The sequence below is a fragment of the Raphanus sativus genome, chromosome 6 (assembly GCF_000801105.2).
Source record: "Raphanus sativus cultivar WK10039 chromosome 6, ASM80110v3, whole genome shotgun sequence".
NCBI lineage: Eukaryota > Viridiplantae > Streptophyta > Magnoliopsida > Brassicales > Brassicaceae > Raphanus > Raphanus sativus.
Window position 1 is genome coordinate 49,534,554 of NC_079516.1, and position 24,787 is coordinate 49,559,340.

Here is a 24,787-nt window from a genome sequence, read left to right on the forward strand (position 1 = left end):
AACGTAATAATCATATCGACACTTGAAAAGTTGTTGTTCACAAGGTGAATAGATATTAAAGGATGGCAAAATAGTAGTATCTATCTTATTAAAGGTGAAGTACAAATTCGGTGCGTTTGGATACTTTGATAAGATTAATAAAAAAATTTGGTGTGTTTGGTTATAGCTATAAAAAATGGAGTGTTTGGAAACTTGAATAGTAGTATCTATTAATTGTGTTTCCATATTTCACTTAGTTTAACAATTTAATTAATTATATTACCTTAATAATAAATTATATCATTAATTATATTACCATAATAATAGTGCATATTTTTATTTATTAGTTAATCAATATTAACTTTGTGCCAATTATAAAATCAAAAATGCTAAATAATTAGGTTTTATATATGATTAAACATTTGGTTTATTTTATTTTACTAAAATATTTTTATTTTAGTTACAATCGGTGGAAAATTACTACCCAAAAACATAGTTCAAAAAATATGTTTTGTGAATAAAATAATAACTTAAATCAAAATACTTAAAATGTCCTACATTTATTGTCACTTAATTTTCCACTCCATATAATTATTTTACTTGATAAAAAAACTCTTTCTATTTCACTTAATTTAGCAAAACACATAAAACAGTTTTTTATTAATTTATATAATCATTTAGACATGAACATTATCTGTCTATTTAGGTACATGTTGTTCTTTTCGGGTATCCTTTTTTTTGTAACAAAGTCCCGCTTGAATATTATAAACTTATGTATGGATTTTGAGTTGGATCATTCTAGATCTGGATGAATTCGGTTCTGATGTATAGGAACCTAAAAATATCTAAATAACCAATGTATCTAAAACGGGTTCGGATATTTGTAACAAAAATAACCATATAACCTGATTCGGTCCAGATCTTTTGAGTATCGTTAGTTACCAGATCTTTTGAATATCGATGTATAAAAATATATTTCACGGGCCAATTTAACAAAATATTAATTGGTTCAGTTGAAATAAATATATTTTAAAAAATTATATGAACTGAAAAATTATAAGAGTACTTACATTTGGATTCAAATCATTTTTTTAATAACAAACTACACAAATATGTTGATTTGTATACAAATTTAAATTACAATGTAAATATTTAATTGAACACAATTAATACAGAAATATGTCACATTGTTTAAACAAAATATCAAAGTAAGCAGTTGCGTTCTAAAATCATTTATTTTAACAACAAGCCAAATAAATATGTTGATTGGAGAGGGAATAAAATAAAGCCAGAGAAATACATAGTTTACCAGAGACACTCTATATGTCAAATTTATTATAAAGAATTTTTTACTAAGATAAATACATTCAATAATTATAAACAAATAATATATTTCATAAAAGTAAAAAATAATATCCGCGCTTCGATATGTTGATTGGAGAGAGAATAAAACAAAGTCAGAGAAACACATAGTTTACCAGAGACACTATGTGTGTCAAATTTATTATAAAGAAAGTTTTACTAAAATAAATATGTTCAATAATTACAAACAAATAATATATTTCATAAAAGTAAAAAATAATACCCGCGCTTTCGAAGCGCGGGTTAAAATCTAGTTATTCATTAAAACTATAACTCAAGTGAATTTATGAACATTGATCTCAAGACTTAACTAACTTTGTGTTTAACAACTCTTGACCTAACAAATTGTTTGCTGGACCGTTAATAATGTCTAACACTAGTAGTTGTTGCAAACTAACAATTGCTAACTTTGATAAATGTTTTTTTCTTGACTAATTTCTGAGCTTTGATAAATGTTTCTAATTATTAACTGATATTCGATCATTTTTAATAATAAAAGACGTAACTGAGACAAGAACAACGTGACAGTGATTTTTTCCTTTTTTCACTTCATCCTTAGTGAGAGTGAGATAGGTGAAATCGAAACTAACCGGTTTGAGCTCACATTTTTTCTAATAATATTAAGTTGGTATGGTTCAGTTAACGTGTTTACCTCGAACAGAACAAGCTCGTGCGCGCGCCACCAACAACCAACTAAAGTCCCTTTATGTCGCTAGCTGGCTGGCGCGCTTAAAATCAACCAACTAGGAAACGACGCCGTTCCTTTGGCCGCGTATTCCAACCACCATTCAAAGGGCGTCTACTAAACTCAACTAACGTTCAACGAAACTATTAGTCTTCTCCTCTTTCCTTTTCATCGCCTCCTTCATCACTACAGACAAGCTCATCTTAAGCACGAACCTTCCTTGATCCATCCAACGTACCCTAATTTGACACGTGTACCTTTTTGGTGTCAACGAGTCTCAGCGAACTGATCTGATACGACGGATACACCAACAAGCCACAACCATAAACCGTATACGGATGATCTTGATCTCCGGATCTTCTTAATTCATTAGAAAGGGTTTCTTTCCTTAAATCCTTTTTCAGAACTTCAGGTTTTGCATGAACTCTCTGAACGTGAGTGTACTGTACTACTTTACCATCTTCTTTGTTTCTCTTTTGTCTGATCATAAGTGTATGTCACCATATGGGTATATATCATAAAGTTTCCTTCTTTATGCTCTTTTGTGCATCCACTTTTCAAGATCATGTATGATGGTGTTGATGTTGAATAAGTATTATTAATTTTAATCCGTGTGGAGAGCTTTATTTCAGGTTGATTACTTTTTTGGGGGAATAAATAATGGAGGTGAACGAGAGTGAAAGAAAGGTAATAGCCAAACCAGTGGCTTCAAGGCCTTCATGCTCTAGCGTCAGGACATTCACTGAGCTTATCCCTGATTCAGTTACACTATTTCCCCAATCGAATTGTCACGACGCCTCCATAAGACCTGATCCTCTTAGGTTTAAACAGCCAGCTGCAGCTTCTGTCCCATCACCAAAGGTGAATTCATCTTAACTGATACATCTAGTCGTCTCTTTCTTGCTATTGACATCTTCTTTCAGAATCTTCCCAATTGCATTCTTGACACTTCTTAGTCTATCTTATGATCTTTAGGTGGAGGAAGGAAATGGCAATGGAAAGTCTTGTGATGATTCAGAGAGCAGAAGCTACGTCGTTTATAAACCTAAAGCACAGCTTGTTTCCCAAGCAACCATCTCTCTATTGGCTAATATGGTAAGTTTCTTTCTCAAGGCTACAAGCTCGCGATAGTGTTTCAAAACTCGTATTTATAACTCTCCCTTTATCTTTGTTAGTTTAAGGGAAATTGTCAACAGGATTGGAGACAAAGCCAAGCAGTAGAGTATGGGAAGAGTGTGAGCCAAGGCACGCATCGAGAGGGTCCTAACCTAATCCCGAGAGTTCCATCCTTTACGGAATCAAAGACATCGACAGGGGACGGATCTTCCGAGGACGGATACAAATGGAAGAAATACGGACAGAAACAAGTCAAAGGAAGTGGCTCTCCAAGGAGTTACTACAGATGCACACACCCTAAATGTCCAGTCAAGAAGAGAGTAGAGAGATCAATGGGAGGTCAAGTTTCAGAGATTGTGTATCAAGGTGAGCATAATCACTTTAAACCCTCTTGTCCTCCTCTTCCACCGCGGGCTTCTTCTTCATCCCCTTTAGGGTTTCAGAAGCCACCAAATGGGTTGGTTTCTGAAGGATCATTGGGCAAAAACCCTAGTAACTTTTCTTGTCAACCTCTTTGGAGCACTCAAGAGAAGATGAATGAAGGGTGTGTCCTAATAACACCATTCGAGTTCGCTGTTCCAAGATCGGTGAGTTCAACTGGTGGAACTTCGGATTCCGGTTGCAGAAGTAGCCAGTGTGATGAAGGAGAGCTTGATGATCCAAGCAGAAGCAAGAAAAGGTAAAATATATTATTATTATTAGGGTTTTGGATTGTTTTTGAAACTCCAGTTTATGCATGCATTCTACAGTTAACATTTGAGTTTGTTGATATATAATAGCAAGAAGAACGATAAGCAATCAAGTGAAGCTGGAGTATCGCAAAGCTCAGGGGAATCAGACAGTCTCGAAGATGGATTCAAGTGGAGAAAGTACGGACAGAAAGCGGTTGGAGGCAACGCGTATCCGAGAAGTTATTACAGGTGCACGAGTGTGAATTGTGGAGCAAGGAAACGCGTGGAGCGAGCGAGTGACGATCCGAGAGCTTTCATTACAACATACGAAGGTAGACACAATCATCACCATTTGCAACTGAGTCCTCCAAGTTCGTCTACTCTTCCCACAACATTCTAATCAAAAGCCATTTGATGATGATGATCCACTTGTCTTCTTCAACCTTCATTGCAAAGTTAACTTCCATTATCTTTCATTTATTTTCTTTTACATCAATGTTACAAGGACAACAAAGACATTAATAACATCTGTCATGTACCAAACAAAAACAAAAGCCATATATAGACTTATTTTGTTTATTGCTTCCGTATACTATAATTGATTTTGGTTTATGCAAACAACCTTGCCTATAATATAAATGAAAATATTCTTAAAATATGAAACTGTCTAATCAAAGTACAAAGTCGATTAAAGCGACAAAACTTCATTAAAAGATAGGAAAAATATTCTTCAACATATCAAAAGCTAACGAAAACAGCACAAAAGCTTATTTGAGATAATAATGCAAAAAAAAAAAAAAACTAAGGAAAACCCCTTAACGGTTGGCCTTAGCAACTCTCTCGATCTCGTCTTTCTTCTTGATGGCATAGCTGCAGAGAGAGAGATGGCAAGATGCTATAATTAGTTAACACAAAATGTGAAGAGACGACGAGACAATGGCAAATAGAGTTTTTGTTTTATTACCTGTTGGAAGATCCTTTAGCAGCATTGATGAGCTCATCAGCGAGGCACTCAGCGATTGTCTTGATGTTTCTGAAGGCAGCTTCACGTGCACCAGTGGTGAGCAAGAAGATGGCTTGGTTCACACGTCTCAGAGGAGAGATATCAACGGCCTGTCTCCTGACCACACCAGCAGACCCGATCCTGGTAGCATCTTCACGTGGACCACTGTCTCATCCGATATAAACAAACATGATGAGAATATGGTTCGAAGTAGTAATCAAGAAAGTAGTTATTACCTGTTAACAATGGCATCAATGATAACTTGAATAGGGTTGGCGTCAGTCAAGAGGTGGATAATCTCCATGGCGTGCTTGATGATCCTGACAGCCATCAGCTTCTTACCGTTGTTCCTGCCGTGCATCATGAGGGAGTTAGTGAGCCTCTCGACAATAGGGCACTGAGCCTTCCTGAATCTCTTGACAGAGTATCTTCCAGCAGTGTGGGGGACGAAGGTGGCGTGTTTTGCAGGCTGAACACCAATGTAGTCAACAAGACTAATGTCTGTGACCTACATACACAAAAACAAATGTTACCCTAATAATTAGAACCACTAAGAACAGTATCAGGATCCAAAACATTATTCATTTCCATGATTCACATCTAATTCACACAATGGTGCTAATGTAACTATTGTATAATATTAGACCAATTAGTGAATATGAGAAAAATTCAAGGACTAGATTGCAAATGAGTGGAACCGATGGAACACAAGTAGGAACTGAAGAGTGGAAGACAATTACAAGACACGAATCACACTGTTATTAGTGAAATTAGTGAAACGAATCGATGAGGTAAATACCGAGACGTCGTCAAAGCTCCAACGGTTGAAGAGCTTGACCTCATTGGTAAGCTGCTGCTGAATCTCAGCGTCGATTTCTACGGTGGCGGCCATGGCTGGAAGACAAGCAGAGGATTAGCTAAAAATAACACGCAACGGTAAAAAGAGAGAATCTAAGAAGAAAGGTATACCTCTAGAAGAGAAGAAGGTAACTTTGTAGCCGCGGCTCGAAGAAGGTAGCTCTCAAAAATGAAGAATCAAAACCCTAAATTTCTGTGCTAGTTAGAGTGTATGTTTTATTGGGCCCATATGTGGTACAATAATGGGCTTTTTGAGATGGATTCGTTCATTTGTTAATGGGTTTGATTTTTTCCTTTCATTTGTTTCTCTCCGACTTGGATATAGGTTGACTAGAGCCGTAGACCGGGTCAAAAATCACTTGGTCTGTCGTCTGTTTACAGTCAATACGGTAATGAAGCAATGACTTGGTACACTTATCCGGAATTCGAAGAACCGAACCTACCAGACCAAGAAAATAATGTTTGGTTTCTGGTGGTGTGGATCTTATAAATTAGGGGTGGGTATTTCGGTTTAAATTCGGGTTCGGTTTGGTTTGGGTAATTTAGATTTTATAAAACTCAAACCAATTAAAACCAAAGTAGCTTTGGTTTGGGTTTGGTTTGGGTTTAATTCGGTTCGGTTCAGTTTGATTTAGATTTAGTTCGGTTTACATTATTATGGTTTAGTTTGGTTCGGTGTAGTTCGGGTTGGTTTTAAAATATGAAGACATCAGTTTTATACTTTTATTAAAAAGTAATCAACTCATAAACGATAGATTGAAAATATAAGAGTTTATGCTACATAATTTTATATATAATAGTATTATTTGAATCGTATTTATAATTTTTTTTAAAGATATGGAAGTTATGAAAAAATGAAATACGAAACTTTAACTAAAATTTACAATATATTAATACATATATATATACATATATCATATATATTTTTACTATATATATATTGGATTATCGGTTTGGTTCTGTTTGGTTTGGTTTAAACCCAAACCAAACCAAACCGTTCGGGTTGAGTAAAACATGAACCAATTGGGTTACATAAAGAGCACGGTTTGGTTTGGTTCAGTTTAATTTCGGTTTGGTTGGTTCGGTTCGGTTTGGATTTTTTGTCCACTCCTATTATAAATTACCCTAACCGATCTTATATTTCTAAAACAAAAAAAAATCAAATCAAATAACAACTGACCCAACAACCGAATAGATAACCAAATTTCTATATTATAGTTTATATACTTATAAAAAATAATTATATTTAATTTTAAAATAAGCAACTATTTTATGAATACCATCTATAAACCGAATTACCTGAAAATTTGAATTATCCGAATTTATCCATCGTTTTATCGGAAAATTCAAAAAACTGATGTTTAATAATAAAATATTGGGTCCAATTGGATCCAAAATTATTTAGGATATCAGTAGATTCCTAAATTCGTTACTAAACTGAACCAAAAATCAAAATAACCGAATTAAATTTTGAGCGATTTGCACCAAAAATAGTCAATAACTAGAAAATTTGCAAGCATGGAAAAATCATCAAAAGCCCAATCCATAATAGAACACAATTACGCATGTAACCCTATAGTTGTTCAAAAACTTTTGACTCCTTCTCTTTCCATTTTGTCATCTTTTCTTTCGTGAATATGTTTCTCTATTTGGAGATTTGATACAATTTTAATTTTTGCAGAAATCAACTAATAGTATTTTTCATAAAAAGATGCAGCAGATTTATCCACAATTTCAGTTGTTTCTCACGAAAAATCATAGGTGTTTTATCATCGACAATCTCTCACTTACAAAACTTTTGTTTCTTTCCGGCGAGTCACGGATAGGTCCCAGCAAATCATGGAACCGGTGAGTCACAGCAAGGTCCCGGCAATTTCTTCTCCAATTACAACACAATTTCTTTGCAATTTCTTCTACATATCGAAAATTAGCATGGTTATACGGATATTTTATATATTAGCTAATATTTTGTGTTAAGATTACCGGCTATTAGATTCTGTTGATGGTTATATTAGGTGGTAAATGGATATTATTTAAATTATACTTAATTATTTATGTACGATTGAACCAGTAACTAACCAATTTATATAAATGTACAATGTATAGATTGCTAGAAGTAAAACTGAATGGTTATATTCTGATTTATTCGGTCAATTCTAATAAAGTATAAAAATAAAAGAAGATAGCTGGATAATAATAAAAGTGTTAGTCCACTAAAGAAATTGTTTTGTTTTCCTTTATACTTATCCGGCTACATATGCTTTCTCAATTATTGCCGAGGTCTTTGGCGACGGAAGGGTCGGAACCAATGCCTCCGACAGAAGAGATGCTGAGAGTGGCTTGTTGCTGGAAGAGATCCATGGAGGCTTTGAATTCTTTGTTAATTAATTGGAGCTCTGTATCGCAACAATCTGGGTCCCACGTTTGATTTTGTCTTGGAGGATGGGGAGACTGAAATTCTCGGAGCTCCGGCGTACAAGACATAGTCGGAGGTTTTCATGAGAAGATGGAGAGAGAGAGAGAAATAAGGTTGTTGTGTTCAAAAAAAAGAGAAATAAGGTTGTTTTTACTTTTCCGTTAGGTGTAAATTACACCGTGTAATAACACTGGGCTATAGACTATGTTTAGTTGTAAGGGCAGTCTTGCCATTATTAAAAGTGAATAGTAAAAATTCCATCTATGCAAATTAAGCAGTTATTGGTGTATATGGATGCCAATTTCTCTTAAATTTTCTAAATATCTAAATGAATTCTCATCTCCAATATTCGAATGTCCATGCCTATGCCTAGTCCCACCTAAAATTGTTTACAGTCAATGGTCCAAGACGTTCTGCCATAAAACATGTATGAATCCTCAAAAACTTTAGACCCAGTTTTCTTTTCTGTTTCTTTTTTGGAGAAAGTTCATACCGAAGGGGAAATCCCTGCTAATCCTCAAAAAGTCATATACAGCGTTTACAGAATACTGCTTTATGATAAAATATTTAGTTTCTGATCAACTGTATTTTATTGGGTAAGGAAACCCGAAGGTTTATCTTCCCTATTAAAAGAGAAGTACAATTTTTATCTACCATTTAGAAGTCATATTGGACCTTTTAATTAAACATCTAATAAAGTGGACCCTTTAATATACTTTAACGTGACTTCAATTATTTAATTAAACATCTTCGTCACATGAAACATCTTTGTCACATGAATTAAACATTTTCGTCACATGACCTTTTAATTAAACATCTTTGTCAAATGAAACACACGAAACAACACACATTTATTATTTTTACATCTTTTCATATAAATAATTTTATTTCATATATAGATGTTTATTTGTTTCTGTCAAATTCATATTGTTTTCATTTATTCAAAGTAGTTAGCAGTGATAGCAGACGAGATGAACAAAACTCCAATCAATCTGTTCCAACAAGCATCAACAGAATGGTATCCATACGATCTATTTTTCATAGATTATTTCAAGATCTTGGACATAGACAGATTTCAACCATTACTAAGCCACATGAGCAACACAAAAGATAAGTCACGTTGAACACAAAGGGGAAGTCAAGTTTGACACCAACCACACCAATAAACAAACGCAAATGCGTGCTTGGTAAGTTCTAATGAACAATCGACAAAAAAATTTCTGGTGATACTAACTATATTAAACTTATTATAAAGGTCTTCATTTGATGTCAAACCAAGGTGATGTCACATGACCTTTTAATTAAACATCTTTGTCACTTGAAACAAACCAAACAACACACATTTATTATTTTTACATCTTTTCATATAAATAATTTTATTTCATATCTAGATGTTTATTTGTTTATGTCAAATTCATATTGTTTTCATTTATTTTAGTATAAACATTTTATTTTTAATTAATATTTAATACTTTACGGTATATTAAAGAATATACTTTGGCATTTTGTATTTAAAGATCAGATCTTTTCTCTTTATAACTATCCTAAAATCTAGAAACACATTTCAAACTGAAAAAAATTTGTTACTGATTTATCGCGTCATATATATTCTCTTAACTAAATCACGTTAGAACAAAAATATTCATAGATATCTTCCACACCAATCATTTACTAATTTCCAAATTTTAACGTTTTGTATTTATCACACTTAAATCTCTCGTCCTTTTAAAACTATCCTAAAATCACGTAAGTCATTATTATCTTAAAAGATTTATTATTTATTAACCTTGCTTTTCACGGAAAGTGTAACAAATCGAAAATATATTTATCATTTAGTTACCTAAAATCTAGGTATCCTAGAGATTTGAAAACCAATATATATAGAACATACGTCTCATGTAATTCTCACATCTCAATCACTCTAATCTAAATCACTAAAATGTCTTCGAACAAGAGTGTATCCTTGGTCAAGAATGTCAAACCATACAAAACTGGTTGGTGTATCCAAGTGAAGGTTCTTCATTCGTGGAAGCAATATACCACTTATGCTGGTCATTCACTGGAACTGATTTTGGTTGATGAAATGGTGAATATCATCTTTAATCTTTTAAATGATATTTAATGTACCTTTATTTGTGTTAGAAGATTAACGTAATCGTTTTTAATTTCAGGGTACGAAGATTCATTGCTCGTGCAAGAAGGATCACATGTTTCGTGTTCAACGTGACTTGCCTTTGGGAGTATGGCGCCTGGTTACCAACTTTTCACTCTCAAATGCAACTGGTCAGTACCGACCAACCAACCATCCTTTCAAGATGTCTATTACAGGCGAAACAAAGATTGCGGATTCAGATTACCATTGCGATGACATGTTCTTCACCTTTGCAACTTATGAAGATGCTGGGAATGGGAGTATCAATTCACACTTTTTAATTGGTTAAGATTTCTTACCATCTATATTTAACATTGCAATGATATTTCTTTACTATAAGGTATCAATATTTTTGTATTTTTGTTAATTATTGCAGAAGTAATCGGTCAAGTTGAGAGCCTTAAAGACGTTCAGACTGTTCAAGTGAAAGGGAAGGACAGGAAAAAAGTTGAATTCCGGCTCCGTGACACCAAGTAATGACTATTTTATATACTGCACCTGATCGTTAATTGATCTTCTCTTTAACTAACTCTTTTGTATATGCCTAACTGTATCAGGGGTGAAACGATTGCGTGTTGTCTGTGGGGATCATTTGCTGAACAAATTGAAGCTTATGTTCAAGAAAACAATGATCCCAATATGATTTTGGTTATCAGATTCGCGAAGATTGGATTTTATCAAGGTAATATATGCAATTTATAATAGTATTATACTGTTGAGAATTTATATAATACTTTATTGTTTCTTCATTGTAGGTGAAGTTCAAATGACCAATGCATTTGATACATCTCTGGTTCTGATCAATCCGGACTTGCCTGAAGTCAAGACTTTCAGAAGCTTGTAAGTATCAATACTTTTTCCATCTACTAATAAGATATAAAAAATCAATTAAGTGATCAATAATTATATTATTTTTACATAGGTTGCCAAAAAATGAAACTGGTCTTATCCTTTTCGATCAAAATCCTAATGGTAAGGCAATCAAGGCTCCAAAACAAAACTGGAACGAAGTTGAAATCAAATCAATCTCGGAAATATTGATGGCCATGAAGGTATAATTATTTTCGATTTTTATACTAAATATTTTAATCCATTACAGTACAATATATAATCACCTATTTTAATATTTGACTAATTCTGTTTATAGGTAGAAAACTGCAAAATCATTGTTTCTATTGAAGCAATAGATACAGATTGGGGCTGGTTCTATTTTGGTCATGATAGGTGCAACAAACGTGCCACACAAATTGGTTGGAATGATCAGAAGGATAAACCTCTATGGCGTTGCGAACGTTGCCGTTCTAATGTGACCAATGTGTCTCCAAAGTAAGTTTATACATGACTTCGGTTTACATTTCTGTGAATATAGATGTGAATACTAATTGACAGTAAAAGTATATTAAGTCTAATGTGTGAGACTATGTTGTGCAGATACAAACTGCATATTGTCGTGCAAGATGACTCTGGTACATGCAAGTTGTTGTTGCTGGATACTGAAGCTCAAGCAATAGTCGGAACCAACGCTGTTGACCTATGGGATGGGTCATATGATGAGGTACTACTGAAACATATTGTTAGTAAAGATACACTTTTAATATCCTAGCTTTATCTTACTGATAAACTTAGTTTTTGACTAAATTTGTTCTTATGGTATTTAAACTCAGATTGAAGATCCGGAGGTGCTACCAGAACCAATCCGAGAATTAGTTGGGAAATCATTCTGTTTTGGAATTTCATTGGCAAATGATAATGTGGCTAACGGTTCTGATATATTTGTGGTCTCTCAAATCTGGTCTGGAGATACACTTCTCAATGCAGTTTCACATTCTGAATCATTGTCTGCTATCAGCCCAGGCTCCTCCATGATCTCCGCTGCCGAGGTTAATAGTCTATTAAATTAATTTGTTATAACTCGGATATTTTATTTTATTGACCTATTATTTTTATTGAGAATGAGTTATTTATTATTATTATTTAGGTTTCGAAGTCAGATCCGAACAGTACCTCAACTTCTGAAGGTTGTTCAACCCCTTTCTCCAAACGCAAAGATGATAATCTGCCTGACATGACTTCATCGTCAAAGAAACTGTGCACCAAGTTAATCAAGGTGGAGAAATCGAAGACAGAATAGTCATGGGCAATTTGAAGTGATGAAGTTTGGTGGTTATGTTTGCAGTGTTGTTTCTTCATTTGGATTTTCTTTTCAGTTATTTGGATTTATTTGCTTCTATTTTTATATTTCGGCTGTTTTGTTTGGTGTTTTTTCGTTTTTAATCTATTTTATTAATAAAGTTCTGGCTTTTTCTATACATGTTAGACTAATGTTCGCAATGAAAAAAGTAAACATTAATTATAAATGAATCCTCATTTACTTAAAAATAATAACTTTTCTAATCTGAGTCACAATATTCCCATCTTAACTAGCCATCAACTTAGCAAATTCTAAGTTTAAGCAAATACCATTATCTCTAATAACTATATTTAAATTTCATCGTATCTTAGAAATTAGATACATACCTTATACACCGCCAAGCCGTACCTCAGACATCCAGAGAGTGAAGAAGCAGGAAGCTCAGAAAGTGAAGAAGCAGAAACCACAGGCCACTTCTACCGCTAACATGTAAATATGTGAGTTCCAGCCGTAATTCCATAATGCTCACCTTAGTGTATAAGGATATAAAATATAATACAATTTACATTAGTTATAAAATAAAAGAGCACTAATCATTTTTTTGGTCAAAAAGAGCACTAATCTTAAAATGAGAAAATCACGTGTGTGAAAAATTGGACAAGATGGTGTCAGATTTTTTGGTACAGTTACACCAATATTATTAGATCTAAATTAAAAAGAGATTATAACAACTGATCAATAACTAGCCTAAAATGTGGGAAAAGAGATTTCCTAAAGATATACAGAATTGAACATTGATTTGGGCTATTCCCTGAACATTCATCCCACACGTAACTTCTTATAAACCAAAACAGAGTTTGATAATTCACCAACTACAGCTTCTCTTCTCACGATAGAGTTTTGTGTTTCAGGTGAAACTTCTATATATTCTGCATTATTTCGTATTAACCAACATTTGTTTGCTATCGTCAGTACCTTCATTGTCTTTATTAATCACCAGTTATGAAGAAAAAAAGAGGCGATCCTGATAAACCTTCTGGCCATTCACGTTTGACTCCTGCAAAAAAACGAAAAGTAGTTAGCAGTGATAGCAGACGAGATGAACAAAACTCCAATCAATCTGTTCCAACAAGCATCAACAGAATGGTATCCATACGATCTATTTTTCATAGATTATTTCAAGATCTTGGATATAGACAGTTTTCTACCATTACTAAGCCACATGAGCAACACAAAAGGCAAGTCACGTTGAACACAAAAGGGAAGTCAAGTTTGACACCAACCACACCAATAAACAAACGCAAATGCGTGCTTGGTAAGTTCTAATGAACAATCGACAAGAATTTTTCTGGTGATACTAACTATATTAAACTTATTATAAAGGTCTTCATTTGATGTCAAACCAAGGTGATGGCACACCAGCTCCGAGGAGTTGTGTCACTGAGATCGCTTGTGAGTTGGAATTTCGTAATTTCAGATTTCTGATATTAAATGTATAAAATTCTTCAGCTCTAAATTCAAATGAACATGTTCTTACATATTGTTTACCAGCCAAACAGGGTTCTACAAGTTCGAGGATGCAAAGAAAAAAGCCAAGAGTTGTTTTGCAAGATATTACCAATATATCATCTTCATTTGATAATGTAAACAAGGATTCATCTAAACAGACAATTGAAGCAACTACTGATGGATCATTGACTGATCTAAGTGAAGAAGATGAAATGTCAGCAGATTGTGATTCAGATTACGGAGGTTGTAAATGTGTTGATGGATTTCTGCTCTACCAATTTTATAAGAAATGAGTTGTTATTATCTGTATACTAATCTGTAGTCTTTTTCTTGCAGGAACAATAGATGAAAATATTGATCAAGATTGGGACTGTAGTTCACAGGAAAGTAAAGATTCAGACTCAGAAACAGAAGATGTTGTTTCTGTTGATCCCGATACAGATCAGCGAAATCAAAGAGTAAAATCACTAGCAGCTATTATGGAACAAGTATTTCGGTCACCAGCACCGAAAAAATCAAAAAAAACTTTGCCAAAAGTCGTTGGTAATGACATATAGTCACTACGTGATTTAACTTTCATTGCTCTTTGCATTTTTGTTTTATCATCTAAATTTTTTTTTAAAATATACAGAATACAGAGATGAGGGGGATCCTACACATACATGTCCATATTGTGGTGCTATGATGTGGTACAATGAACGAGTCAACAAACGTAGGAATACACGTACTCCTACCTTTGCACTTTGTTGTCTACAAGGTGCTGTGCAGCTGCCCTTACTAAAGGAACCACCAGAAGTTCTTAAAAAACTTTTGGAAGGAAATGATCTTTTAAGCAAGCATTTTCAGAAAAACATCAGGGCTTATAACATGATTTTCTCTTTCACTTCAATTGGTGGAAAATGTGAACGATCTGTTCAAAAAGGCGTAGGACCACCTATGTTCCAACTCCAAGGAGAGAATTATCATTTAATGGGAAGCTTAACCCCAAAAGATGGTACAAAGGGGAAGTTTGGACAGATGTATATTGTTGACACTGAAAATGAAATCCAAAATAGAGCTAATGCTTTGAGGTAATTTCATTTCAATTACTACTACTTAACATTATTTGTAAGGCTGCATTGACTAAATATCTGCTTAATTAATTTTACAGCAAACCTGGGCAGACTTATGAAGGTAAAAAGAAGGACCATCTTAAGAAGGAGATCATTGAACTTCTCATGAAAATGCTAGATGAAGTCAATCCCTATGTTAAGCAATTTAGATCAGCAAAAGACAGATTTAAGATGCAGCCTGAAGATGTTTATCATATGAGGATTGTTAGTGATCGAGTAACTGATGGGAGGACATATAACACACCTACAGCATCAGAAGTTGCTGCACTTGTTCCTGGAGATTTTAATCTTGACATGGATAAAAGGGATATCGTTCTACAACAAATGGTAAGGCAATCAAGGCTCCAAAACAAAACTGGAACGAAGTTGAAATCAAATCAATCTCGGAAATATTGATGGCCATGAAGGTATAATTATTTTCGATTTTTATACTAAATATTTTAATCCATTACAGTACAATATATAATCACCTATTTTAATATTTGACTAATTCTGTTTATAGGTAGAAAACTGCAAAATCATTGTTTCTATTGAAGCAATAGATACAGATTGGGGCTGGTTCTATTTTGGTCATGATAGGTGCAACAAACGTGCCACACAAATTGGTTGGAATGATCAGAAGGATAAACCTCTATGGCGTTGCGAACGTTGCCGTTCTAATGTGACCAATGTGTCTCCAAAGTAAGTTTATACATGACTTCGGTTTACATTTCTGTGAATATAGATGTGAATACTAATTGACAGTAAAAGTATATTAAGTCTAATGTGTGAGACTATGTTGTGCAGATACAAACTGCATATTGTCGTGCAAGATGACTCTGGTACATGCAAGTTGTTGTTGCTGGATACTGAAGCTCAAGCAATAGTCGGAACCAACGCTGTTGACCTATGGGATGGGTCATATGATGAGGTACTACTGAAACATATTGTTAGTAAAGATACACTTTTAATATCCTAGCTTTATCTTACTGATAAACTTAGTTTTTGACTAAATTTGTTCTTATGGTATTTAAACTCAGATTGAAGATCCGGAGGTGCTACCAGAACCAATCCGAGAATTAGTTGGGAAATCATTCTGTTTTGGAATTTCATTGGCAAATGATAATGTGGCTAACGGTTCTGATATATTTGTGGTCTCTCAAATCTGGTCTGGAGATACACTTCTCAATGCAGTTTCACATTCTGAATCATTGTCTGCTATCAGCCCAGGCTCCTCCATGATCTCCGCTGCCGAGGTTAATAGTCTATTAAATTAATTTGTTATAACTCGGATATTTTATTTTATTGACCTATTATTTTTATTGAGAATGAGTTATTTATTATTATTATTTAGGTTTCGAAGTCAGATCCGAACAGTACCTCAACTTCTGAAGGTTGTTCAACCCCTTTCTCCAAACGCAAAGATGATAATCTGCCTGACATGACTTCATCGTCAAAGAAACTGTGCACCAAGTTAATCAAGGTGGAGAAATCGAAGACAGAATAGTCATGGGCAATTTGAAGTGATGAAGTTTGGTGGTTATGTTTGCAGTGTTGTTTCTTCATTTGGATTTTCTTTTCAGTTATTTGGATTTATTTGCTTCTATTTTTATATTTCGGCTGTTTTGTTTGGTGTTTTTTCGTTTTTAATCTATTTTATTAATAAAGTTCTGGCTTTTTCTATACATGTTAGACTAATGTTCGCAATGAAAAAAGTAAACATTAATTATAAATGAATCCTCATTTACTTAAAAATAATAACTTTTCTAATCTGAGTCACAATATTCCCATCTTAACTAGCCATCAACTTAGCAAATTCTAAGTTTAAGCAAATACCATTATCTCTAATAACTATATTTAAATTTCATCGTATCTTAGAAATTAGATACATACCTTATACACCGCCAAGCCGTACCTCAGACATCCAGAGAGTGAAGAAGCAGGAAGCTCAGAAAGTGAAGAAGCAGAAACCACAGGCCACTTCTACCGCTAACATGTAAATATGTGAGTTCCAGCCGTAATTCCATAATGCTCACCTTAGTGTATAAGGATATAAAATATAATACAATTTACATTAGTTATAAAATAAAAGAGCACTAATCATTTTTTTGGTCAAAAAGAGCACTAATCTTAAAATGAGAAAATCACGTGTGTGAAAAATTGGACAAGATGGTGTCAGATTTTTTGGTACAGTTACACCAATATTATTAGATCTAAATTAAAAAGAGATTATAACAACTGATCAATAACTAGCCTAAAATGTGGGAAAAGAGATTTCCTAAAGATATACAGAATTGAACATTGATTTGGGCTATTCCCTGAACATTCATCCCACACGTAACTTCTTATAAACCAAAACAGAGTTTGATAATTCACCAACTACAGCTTCTCTTCTCACGATAGAGTTTTGTGTTTCAGGTGAAACTTCTATATATTCTGCATTATTTCGTATTAACCAACATTTGTTTGCTATCGTCAGTACCTTCATTGTCTTTATTAATCACCAGTTATGAAGAAAAAAAGAGGCGATCCTGATAAACCTTCTGGCCATTCACGTTTGACTCCTGCAAAAAAACGAAAAGTAGTTAGCAGTGATAGCAGACGAGATGAACAAAACTCCAATCAATCTGTTCCAACAAGCATCAACAGAATGGTATCCATACGATCTATTTTTCATAGATTATTTCAAGATCTTGGATATAGACAGTTTTCTACCATTACTAAGCCACATGAGCAACACAAAAGGCAAGTCACGTTGAACACAAAAGGGAAGTCAAGTTTGACACCAACCACACCAATAAACAAACGCAAATGCGTGCTTGGTAAGTTCTAATGAACAATCGACAAGAATTTTTCTGGTGATACTAACTATATTAAACTTATTATAAAGGTCTTCATTTGATGTCAAACCAAGGTGATGGCACACCAGCTCCGAGGAGTTGTGTCACTGAGATCGCTTGTGAGTTGGAATTTCGTAATTTCAGATTTCTGATATTAAATGTATAAAATTCTTCAGCTCTAAATTCAAATGAACATGTTCTTACATATTGTTTACCAGCCAAACAGGGTTCTACAAGTTCGAGGATGCAAAGAAAAAAGCCAAGAGTTGTTTTGCAAGATATTACCAATATATCATCTTCATTTGATAATGTAAACAAGGATTCATCTAAACAGACAATTGAAGCAACTACTGATGGATCATTGACTGATCTAAGTGAAGAAGATGAAATGTCAGCAGATTGTGATTCAGATTACGGAGGTTGTAAATGTGTTGATGGATTTCTGCTCTACCAATTTTATAAGAAATGAGTTGTTATTATCTGTATACTAATCTGTAGTCTTTTTCTTGCAGGAACAATAGATGAAAATATTGATCAAGATTGGGACTGTAGTTCACAGGAAAGTAAAGATTCAGACTCAGAAACAGAAGATGTTGTTTCTGTTGATCCCGATACAGATCAGCGAAATCAAAGAGTAAAATCACTAGCAGCTATTATGGAACAAGTATTTCGGTCACCAGCACCGAAAAAATCAAAAAAAACTTTGCCAAAAGTCGTTGGTAATGACATATAGTCACTACGTGATTTAACTTTCATTGCTCTTTGCATTTTTGTTTTATCATCTAAATTTTTTTTTAAAATATACAGAATACAGAGATGAGGGGGATCCTACACATACATGTCCATATTGTGGTGCTATGATGTGGTACAATGAACGAGTCAACAAACGTAGGAATACACGTACTCCTACCTTTGCACTTTGTTGTCTACAAGGTGCTGTGCAGCTGCCCTTACTAAAGGAACCACCAGAAGTTCTTAAAAAACTTTTGGAAGGAAATGATCTTTTAAGCAAGCATTTTCAGAAAAACATCAGGGCTTATAACATGATTTTCTCTTTCACTTCAATTGGTGGAAAATGTGAACGATCTGTTCAAAAAGGCGTAGGACCACCTATGTTCCAACTCCAAGGAGAGAATTATCATTTAATGGGAAGCTTAACCCCAAAAGATGGTACAAAGGGGAAGTTTGGACAGATGTATATTGTTGACACTGAAAATGAAATCCAAAATAGAGCTAATGCTTTGAGGTAATTTCATTTCAATTACTACTACTTAACATTATTTGTAAGGCTGCATTGACTAAATATCTGCTTAATTAATTTTACAGCAAACCTGGGCAGACTTATGAAGGTAAAAAGAAGGACCATCTTAAGAAGGAGATCATTGAACTTCTCATGAAAATGCTAGATGAAGTCAATCCCTATGTTAAGCAATTTAGATCAGCAAAAGACAGATTTAAGATGCAGCCTGAAGATGTTTATCATATGAGGATTGTTAGTGATCGAGTAACTGATGGGAGGACATATAACACACCTACAGCATCAGAAGTTGCTGCACTTGTTCCTGGAGATTTTAATCTTGACATGGATAAAAGGGATATCGTTCTACAACTAAATTCAGGAAAGTTGAAAAGGATTTCAGAAATACATGCGGCTTATTTTGCACTTCAATACCCTTTGCTATTCACTTATGGAGAAGATGGTTTCAGACTTGGGATCAAGAAACGTGTGACTGCAGCTACAAAGAAGCTTAAGAAGGATACGATCAGTATGAGACAATATTTTGCATTTCGTATGCAAGAGCGTAAGAACGAGTCTCACACTCTCCTACATTCAAGACGATTGTATCAGCAATTTATTGTGGATGCTTACACAACTATGGAGTCTAACCGCCTACGCTATCTTAAGCTAAATCAGTCTACTTTGCGTTCTGATAGTTATGATTCCATTAAAGAGTCAGAGAGTGCTGGAAAAGTAGACATGCACGATCAAGGATCATCATTTGTTTTGCCTGCTTCATTCACTGGTGGTCCTAGATATATGAAGAACAACTACTTGGATGCCATGGCCATATGTAAGCATTTTGGCTTTCCTGATCTTTTTATCACTTTCACATGTAATCCAAAGTGGCCAGAGATCACGAGATATCTTAAGAGTCGAAATTTAAAGGCCGAGGATAGAGCGGACATTATTTGCAGAATGTTCAAGATGAAACTTGACTCACTCATGGATGATTTAATCAAAAAAAACCTTCTTGGGAAGACAGTTTCATGTGAGTTAAATCTTTTGTCCATTACACTTCTTTTACACTACATTTTAAACGTATATAAGTCTTATTCTTATATTTTTTTTGTTTTATGTTTCAGCTATGTACACTATTGAGTTCCAGAAACGTGGTCTACCACATGCTCACATTCTATTATTCATGGATCCTAAGTTCAAGCTTCCCACCACAGACGACATTGACAATATCATTTCAGCTGAAATTCCTGATAAATATGAAGAGCCAGAGCTATATGATATCATTAAAGATACAATGATTCATGGACCATGTGGGGCTGCTAATATGAACTGTCCGTGTATGGAGAATGGGAAATGCTCAAAGTTGTACCCAAAATCATTTTCAGAGAAGACTACTATTAATAGAGAAGGATTTCCAGTTTATCGGCGAAGAGAACTCCAAGATCGTTATGTGGAGAAGAATGGTGTGAGATTGGATAATCGATCTGTTATTCCTTATAACAAGAAACTCTCTCTTCTTTATCGGGCTCATATTAATGTTGAGTGGTGCAACCAAGCTGGATCTATCAAGTACTTATTCAAGTACATTACGAAAGGAAGTGATCGTGTGACCGTTGTTGTGGAACCACCAGATCACATGGTTCCAAATGTGGTATCTAACACGGAGGGGACTTCAGAACCAACTAACACTGATCCAGATCACGAAACTGCGCCAGGAAGTGTTAAACCCCAAAAGGATGAATTTAAAGATTTCTTTGACTGCAGGTATTTTTCTTATTTAAATGATAGTAAATACATTATTTTTATGTATATTCATGGTTTATTCTTTGTTTTGTAGATATGTTTCTGTGTGTGAAGCAGCATGGAGAAATTTTAAGTTCCCAATTCATTATCGATCTTGTGCAGTTGAGAAGCTTACCTTTCATTTGCCTGGGAAACAACATATCATTTTTAGAGGGAAAGACAAGATGAATGCAGTGATCAGTCGCAAACTCATTCAGAATACCATGTTCTTAGCCTGGTTTGAGTTGAATAAAGTTGATTCTTTTGCTAGAACCTTAACTTATGCCCAGATTCCTAATTTCTATACATATGACAAGCGTCATAAGATGTTCAAGAGAAGGAAAAGAGGATTTAGCATTGGGAGAATTAACTATGCTCCACGTAAGCAGGAAGCTGCATACTATTTGCGTGTGTTGTTGAACATCGTCAAAGGCCCTACCAGTTATGATGACATAAAAACGTTTGAAGGTGTTCTTTATCCTAGCTACAAAGAAGCATGTTTTGCTCGAGGATTACTAGATGATGATAAAGAGTACATCGATGATATTGTGAGAAGAAGTTACGATGGCTCAGCCAGTGAAATGAGGCAAGTGTTTGTTACTATGCTAATGAATGACAGCTTAGCAATGCCAGAGAAGGTTTGGGAATCAACATGGGAGTGCCTTTCTGAAGATATTGAATACAACAGGAGGAAGCTTTTGAACAGACCAGGTTAATACTATATTATACTAAACTATTTACAACATAGAAACATGTACGATGTTTTTGTGTTTCTGATTTTTAAATTAATATGTGTTTTTAATGTAGGGCTACTGTTAAGTGACGAGGATAAAAAGAGGTTTACATTACTGGAGATTGAGAAGCTTCTAAGGCGTAACGGGACATCTTTAGAAAGATTTGATACAATGCCAAAGGTACCAATGACTAGCATTCGTGATTCAAACGTACTGATTGTAGATGAGCGAAGCTATGATCAAAGCACGCTGCTCGAAACACTTGAGAGAGATGTGCCAAAGATGACTGGTGAGCAAAAGAAAATATATGATGAAATCATATGTGCTGTGCATGAAGGAAAAGGGGGAATGTTCTTTGTTTATGGATTTGGTGGGACTGGAAAAACTTTTCTTTGGAAGTTACTATCTGCAGCTATTAGATCTCAAGGAGATATTGTTCTTAACGTTGCATCATCTGGGATCGCTTCATTATTGTTACCAGGCGGTAGGACAGCTCACTCGAGATTTGGTATACCACTAAGTCCAGATGAGTTTTCTTCGTGTACATTATCTCATGGAACAGATCAAGCTAATTTAGTGAAAGAGGCATCACTCATAATATGGGATGAAGCACCAATGATGAGTAAGCATTGTTTTGAAGCCTTGGATAGAAGTTTGTCTGATATTATTGGGAAGCAGAGCAATAACCCTTTTGGTGGAAAAGTCATTGTATTTGGTGGTGATTTTAGGCAGGTTCTCCCAGTAATTCCCAGGGGCGGTAGAGCTGAAATTGTTTTGGCTTCGATGAATTCATCATATCTTTGGGAGCATTGCAAAGTGCTCAGGCTAACAAAAAACATGAGATTGTTTTCTGGTGGATTGTCAGTTGAAGAAGCAAAGGAACTTAAGGATTTTTCAGAGTGGATATTAAAAGTTGGTGATGGTAAACTTGCAGAGCCTAATGATGGTGCAGCTGAGATCGAAATTCCTCCTGAATTTTTGATTAGTGACTCTATTGATCCTATAGAAGCCATCAGCAAAGCAGTTTATGGAGATTGCAGAGAGTTACAAGAAAAAAAAGAGGCAAAGTTTTTCCAGGAAAGAGCTATTCTATGTCCAACTAATGAGGATGTCAATGTGATCAATGATTACATGTTGGATAAATTACATGGTAACTTATTCGATTCCTATTTATAATACAAATTGAGTTTTTTTATGTAGTAGTACTAATCGTGTTTGTTTAAACTTTCAGGTGAGGAAAAAATTTATCTGAGTGCAGATAGTATTGATCCGAGTGATAAAAAATCTCGCCGTGACGAAGGACTTGGTCAAGATTTTCTAAACAGCATTAGAGTGTCTGGATTGCCGAATCATATTCTTCGACTCAAAGTTGGTTGTCCTGTGATGGTTCTGAGAAATATTAATCCTGCAGAAGGGTTGATGAATGGAACAAGATTACAGATTACTCAGCTCATGGATTTTATGGTGCAAGCGAGGATTATCACAGGAGATAAGGTTGGGAATATAGTAGACATTCCAAGATTGTTGATTACACCATCTGATACAAAACTGCCTTTTAAAATGCGTCGAAGGCAATTGCCCTTGGCAGTTGCATTTGCTATAACAATCAACAAAAGCCAAGGGCAATCTCTCTCTGAAGTTGGCATCTTCCTACCTAGACCAGTGTTTTCTCATGGACAGTTATATGTGGCTATTTCTAGGGTCACATCAAAAAAAGGGTTGAAGCTTTTGATTGTTGACAAAAATGGTGAACCTCAGAAAAAGACTATGAATGTTGTTTTCAAAGAAGTTTTCAGCAACCTATGAAGAGTAAGAGTGGTGAGGTATGTTATTTGAGCCTTCTTTTACGTATCCTTTCATATTCATTTTTTTTTATTTTGAATCTTTATAAACAAATATGGTTCTAAAATGTAATTATTTATTTTTGCAGTTATGCTCGAGAAGAAGGAATGCTATGTGTTTTTACGTTTTAATATGCTATTTGTTCATTTTTGAGACAAGTTCAGTTTTTTCTTTAAAGAGTCAAACAACAATCACAACTAAGGAAATATTACATTCAAACGTTTCTTCTCTATTACGACTCTTAAGAATCATTATTAGATATCGTATAATTCCTATCATTGATCATATTACTTAAAAACTGAAAGAAAAAAAATTACTAACCTTCTTTTCAGAAGTATGGTAATGCTCTTCTTCGGTTGTAAACCTTTGTTTTTTCTGTGTCTCTCCACCATTGTATATATCATGAAACCAAATGACAAAAATTTAATACAATTTAGCTATGCACGAAAGGATATATTGAAAACTATATCACACCAGATACTAATACAAAAATATTTTTGTTTTATCACTAACGTCCGTTACTATAAGAATACAATCACAGAGAAACGATTACAGTGATATTCCACAATGATAATAAACTCAATCAAATTATAATAAGCTCATCACACTTTAAGATCTTTACGCACAACACCTACTATACTAAAACAATGATTGCTCAACTATGATAACAGAAGCAAGACGACACATATAACAATTAAAGAGAAAAAAACAGATCATACTTTCTGATCAAAATACGGTTCCATATATATATACCCGACACTAGCTCTTTATCAAAACAGAACACTAAATACAGTGAGATCAAAGTTCCAGTTCAGAAATTTAATCATACTTAAACCATAGTAGAAACAGAGATCAAATAGGATCTAATCAAATCTATATTTATACAAAACAGAGAAATAAGCTGTTACCTTTCTGTTATATATCCTTGATTGTGGTTTTAATCTTCCTTATCTTGATCATGTTATGATCCATTTTGTGCTTAATCCGGTTGCTTCTATGTTATTACATCCCACATCACCCCAATCGAGACTGATCTTCAACTCACATCTTCGATCTCTATTATTACTGATCATATTCATCTGAAAGTGCAGACAGTGGAAACTATTAGACACAGATAGACATTAAGACCATTCAATCCGTACGGATTTAGCTTCGAAATAAAGAAAAAAAATACCTCTGTGCATACTATTTCACCATTGATTGCATGATGAATCATTAAACGATTTAAATCTTGATCTTGATCTGAACAATGAAAAAAGTAGAGAGATTTCTCCGAGAGTAAAGAACCCTAATTGAGAGTATCGTTCTGTTTTTTTTCGTCGATCTTTTGTCTAACAGTTTTTTTTCCTACGCTAATTAGTTAGCTTTCTAATTGG

At 34.3% G+C, this 24,787-nt stretch overlaps 5 protein-coding genes and 1 long non-coding RNA gene across 6 annotated transcripts; 4 read left to right on the forward strand and 2 right to left on the reverse strand.

Moving 5' to 3' along the window:
- The first annotated feature begins 2,183 nt into the window (after positions 1–2,183).
- LOC108806342 (WRKY transcription factor 44) lies at positions 2,184–4,392 on the forward strand. Its single transcript, XM_018578432.2, has 5 exons — positions 2,184–2,460; positions 2,659–2,887; positions 3,002–3,121; positions 3,202–3,821; positions 3,922–4,392. Exons 2-5 carry the CDS (start codon positions 2,687–2,689, stop codon positions 4,211–4,213), a joined length of 1,233 nt encoding a protein of 410 aa, XP_018433934.2. The 5' UTR covers positions 2,184–2,460; positions 2,659–2,686; the 3' UTR covers positions 4,214–4,392.
- A 56-nt stretch (positions 4,393–4,448) lies between these two features.
- Positions 4,449–5,930, reverse strand: LOC108806343 (40S ribosomal protein S5-1). Its single transcript, XM_018578434.2, has 5 exons — positions 5,786–5,930; positions 5,616–5,710; positions 5,053–5,324; positions 4,778–4,981; positions 4,449–4,683 (listed from the first exon to the last, which is right to left on the reverse strand). Exons 2-5 carry the CDS (start codon positions 5,706–5,708, stop codon positions 4,629–4,631), a joined length of 624 nt encoding a protein of 207 aa, XP_018433936.1. The 5' UTR covers positions 5,709–5,710; positions 5,786–5,930; the 3' UTR covers positions 4,449–4,628.
- A 3,766-nt stretch (positions 5,931–9,696) lies between these two features.
- Positions 9,697–12,486, forward strand: LOC130496275 (replication protein A 70 kDa DNA-binding subunit A-like). The gene is made up of 10 exons (XM_056988236.1): positions 9,697–10,176; positions 10,262–10,526; positions 10,619–10,715; positions 10,800–10,924; positions 10,998–11,082; positions 11,165–11,294; positions 11,390–11,568; positions 11,674–11,797; positions 11,907–12,122; positions 12,221–12,486. The coding sequence occupies exons 1-10, from the start codon at positions 10,030–10,032 to the stop codon at positions 12,371–12,373; spliced, it is 1,521 nt and encodes a 506-aa protein (XP_056844216.1). The 5' UTR covers positions 9,697–10,029; the 3' UTR covers positions 12,374–12,486.
- Positions 12,487–15,330: 2,844 nt separating this feature from the next.
- Positions 15,331–16,593, forward strand: LOC130496493 (uncharacterized). The gene is made up of 5 exons (XM_056988592.1): positions 15,331–15,401; positions 15,497–15,675; positions 15,781–15,904; positions 16,014–16,229; positions 16,328–16,593. Exons 1-5 carry the CDS (start codon positions 15,390–15,392, stop codon positions 16,478–16,480), a joined length of 684 nt encoding a protein of 227 aa, XP_056844572.1. The 5' UTR covers positions 15,331–15,389; the 3' UTR covers positions 16,481–16,593.
- A 188-nt stretch (positions 16,594–16,781) lies between these two features.
- Positions 16,782–24,742, reverse strand: LOC130496314 (uncharacterized). Its single transcript, XR_008935425.1, has 4 exons — positions 24,586–24,742; positions 23,733–24,490; positions 17,456–17,537; positions 16,782–17,009 (listed from the first exon to the last, which is right to left on the reverse strand). It is a non-coding gene; the product is annotated as an uncharacterized LOC130496314 (long non-coding RNA).
- LOC108859929 (uncharacterized) lies at positions 18,674–23,676 on the forward strand. The gene is made up of 7 exons (XM_018633829.2): positions 18,674–19,059; positions 19,140–20,083; positions 20,178–20,845; positions 20,886–21,546; positions 21,643–22,719; positions 22,801–23,392; positions 23,500–23,676. The coding sequence occupies exons 1-6, from the start codon at positions 18,674–18,676 to the stop codon at positions 23,373–23,375; spliced, it is 4,311 nt and encodes a 1,436-aa protein (XP_018489331.2). The 3' UTR covers positions 23,376–23,392; positions 23,500–23,676.
- Positions 24,743–24,787: the final 45 nt, after the last annotated feature.

Excerpts from the sequence above, each read along its gene's own strand:
- LOC108806342 (XM_018578432.2), top strand. The coding sequence starts at position 2,687 with ATGGAGGTGAACGAGAGTGAAAGAAAGGTAATAGCCAAACCAGTGGCT. Across the intron at positions 3,122-3,201 it reads TCTCTCTATTGGCTAATATG|TTTAAGGGAAATTGTCAACA; the intron begins GTAAGTTTCTTT and ends TATCTTTGTTAG. Across the intron at positions 3,822-3,921 it reads CCAAGCAGAAGCAAGAAAAG|CAAGAAGAACGATAAGCAAT; the intron begins GTAAAATATATT and ends GATATATAATAG.
- LOC108806343 (XM_018578434.2), bottom strand. The coding sequence starts at position 5,708 with ATGGCCGCCACCGTAGAAATCGACGCTGAGATTCAGCAGCAGCTTACC. Across the intron at positions 5,325-5,615 it reads GGAGCTTTGACGACGTCTCG|GTCACAGACATTAGTCTTGT; the intron begins GTATTTACCTCA and ends TTGTGTATGTAG. Across the intron at positions 4,684-4,777 it reads GCTAAAGGATCTTCCAACAG|CTATGCCATCAAGAAGAAAG; the intron begins GTAATAAAACAA and ends CTCTCTCTGCAG.
- LOC130496275 (XM_056988236.1), top strand. The coding sequence starts at position 10,030 with ATGTCTTCGAACAAGAGTGTATCCTTGGTCAAGAATGTCAAACCATAC. Across the intron at positions 11,083-11,164 it reads GTCAAGACTTTCAGAAGCTT|GTTGCCAAAAAATGAAACTG; the intron begins GTAAGTATCAAT and ends ATTTTTACATAG. Across the intron at positions 11,798-11,906 it reads GGGATGGGTCATATGATGAG|ATTGAAGATCCGGAGGTGCT; the intron begins GTACTACTGAAA and ends ATTTAAACTCAG.
- LOC130496493 (XM_056988592.1), top strand. Across the intron at positions 15,676-15,780 it reads GTGACCAATGTGTCTCCAAA|ATACAAACTGCATATTGTCG; the intron begins GTAAGTTTATAC and ends TATGTTGTGCAG. Across the intron at positions 16,230-16,327 it reads CCATGATCTCCGCTGCCGAG|GTTTCGAAGTCAGATCCGAA; the intron begins GTTAATAGTCTA and ends ATTATTATTTAG.
- LOC108859929 (XM_018633829.2), top strand. The coding sequence starts at position 18,674 with ATGTGGTACAATGAACGAGTCAACAAACGTAGGAATACACGTACTCCT. Across the intron at positions 19,060-19,139 it reads AATAGAGCTAATGCTTTGAG|CAAACCTGGGCAGACTTATG; the intron begins GTAATTTCATTT and ends TTAATTTTACAG. Across the intron at positions 20,846-20,885 it reads CTTATTTAAATGATAGTAAA|TGTAGATATGTTTCTGTGTG; the intron begins TACATTATTTTT and ends TATTCTTTGTTT.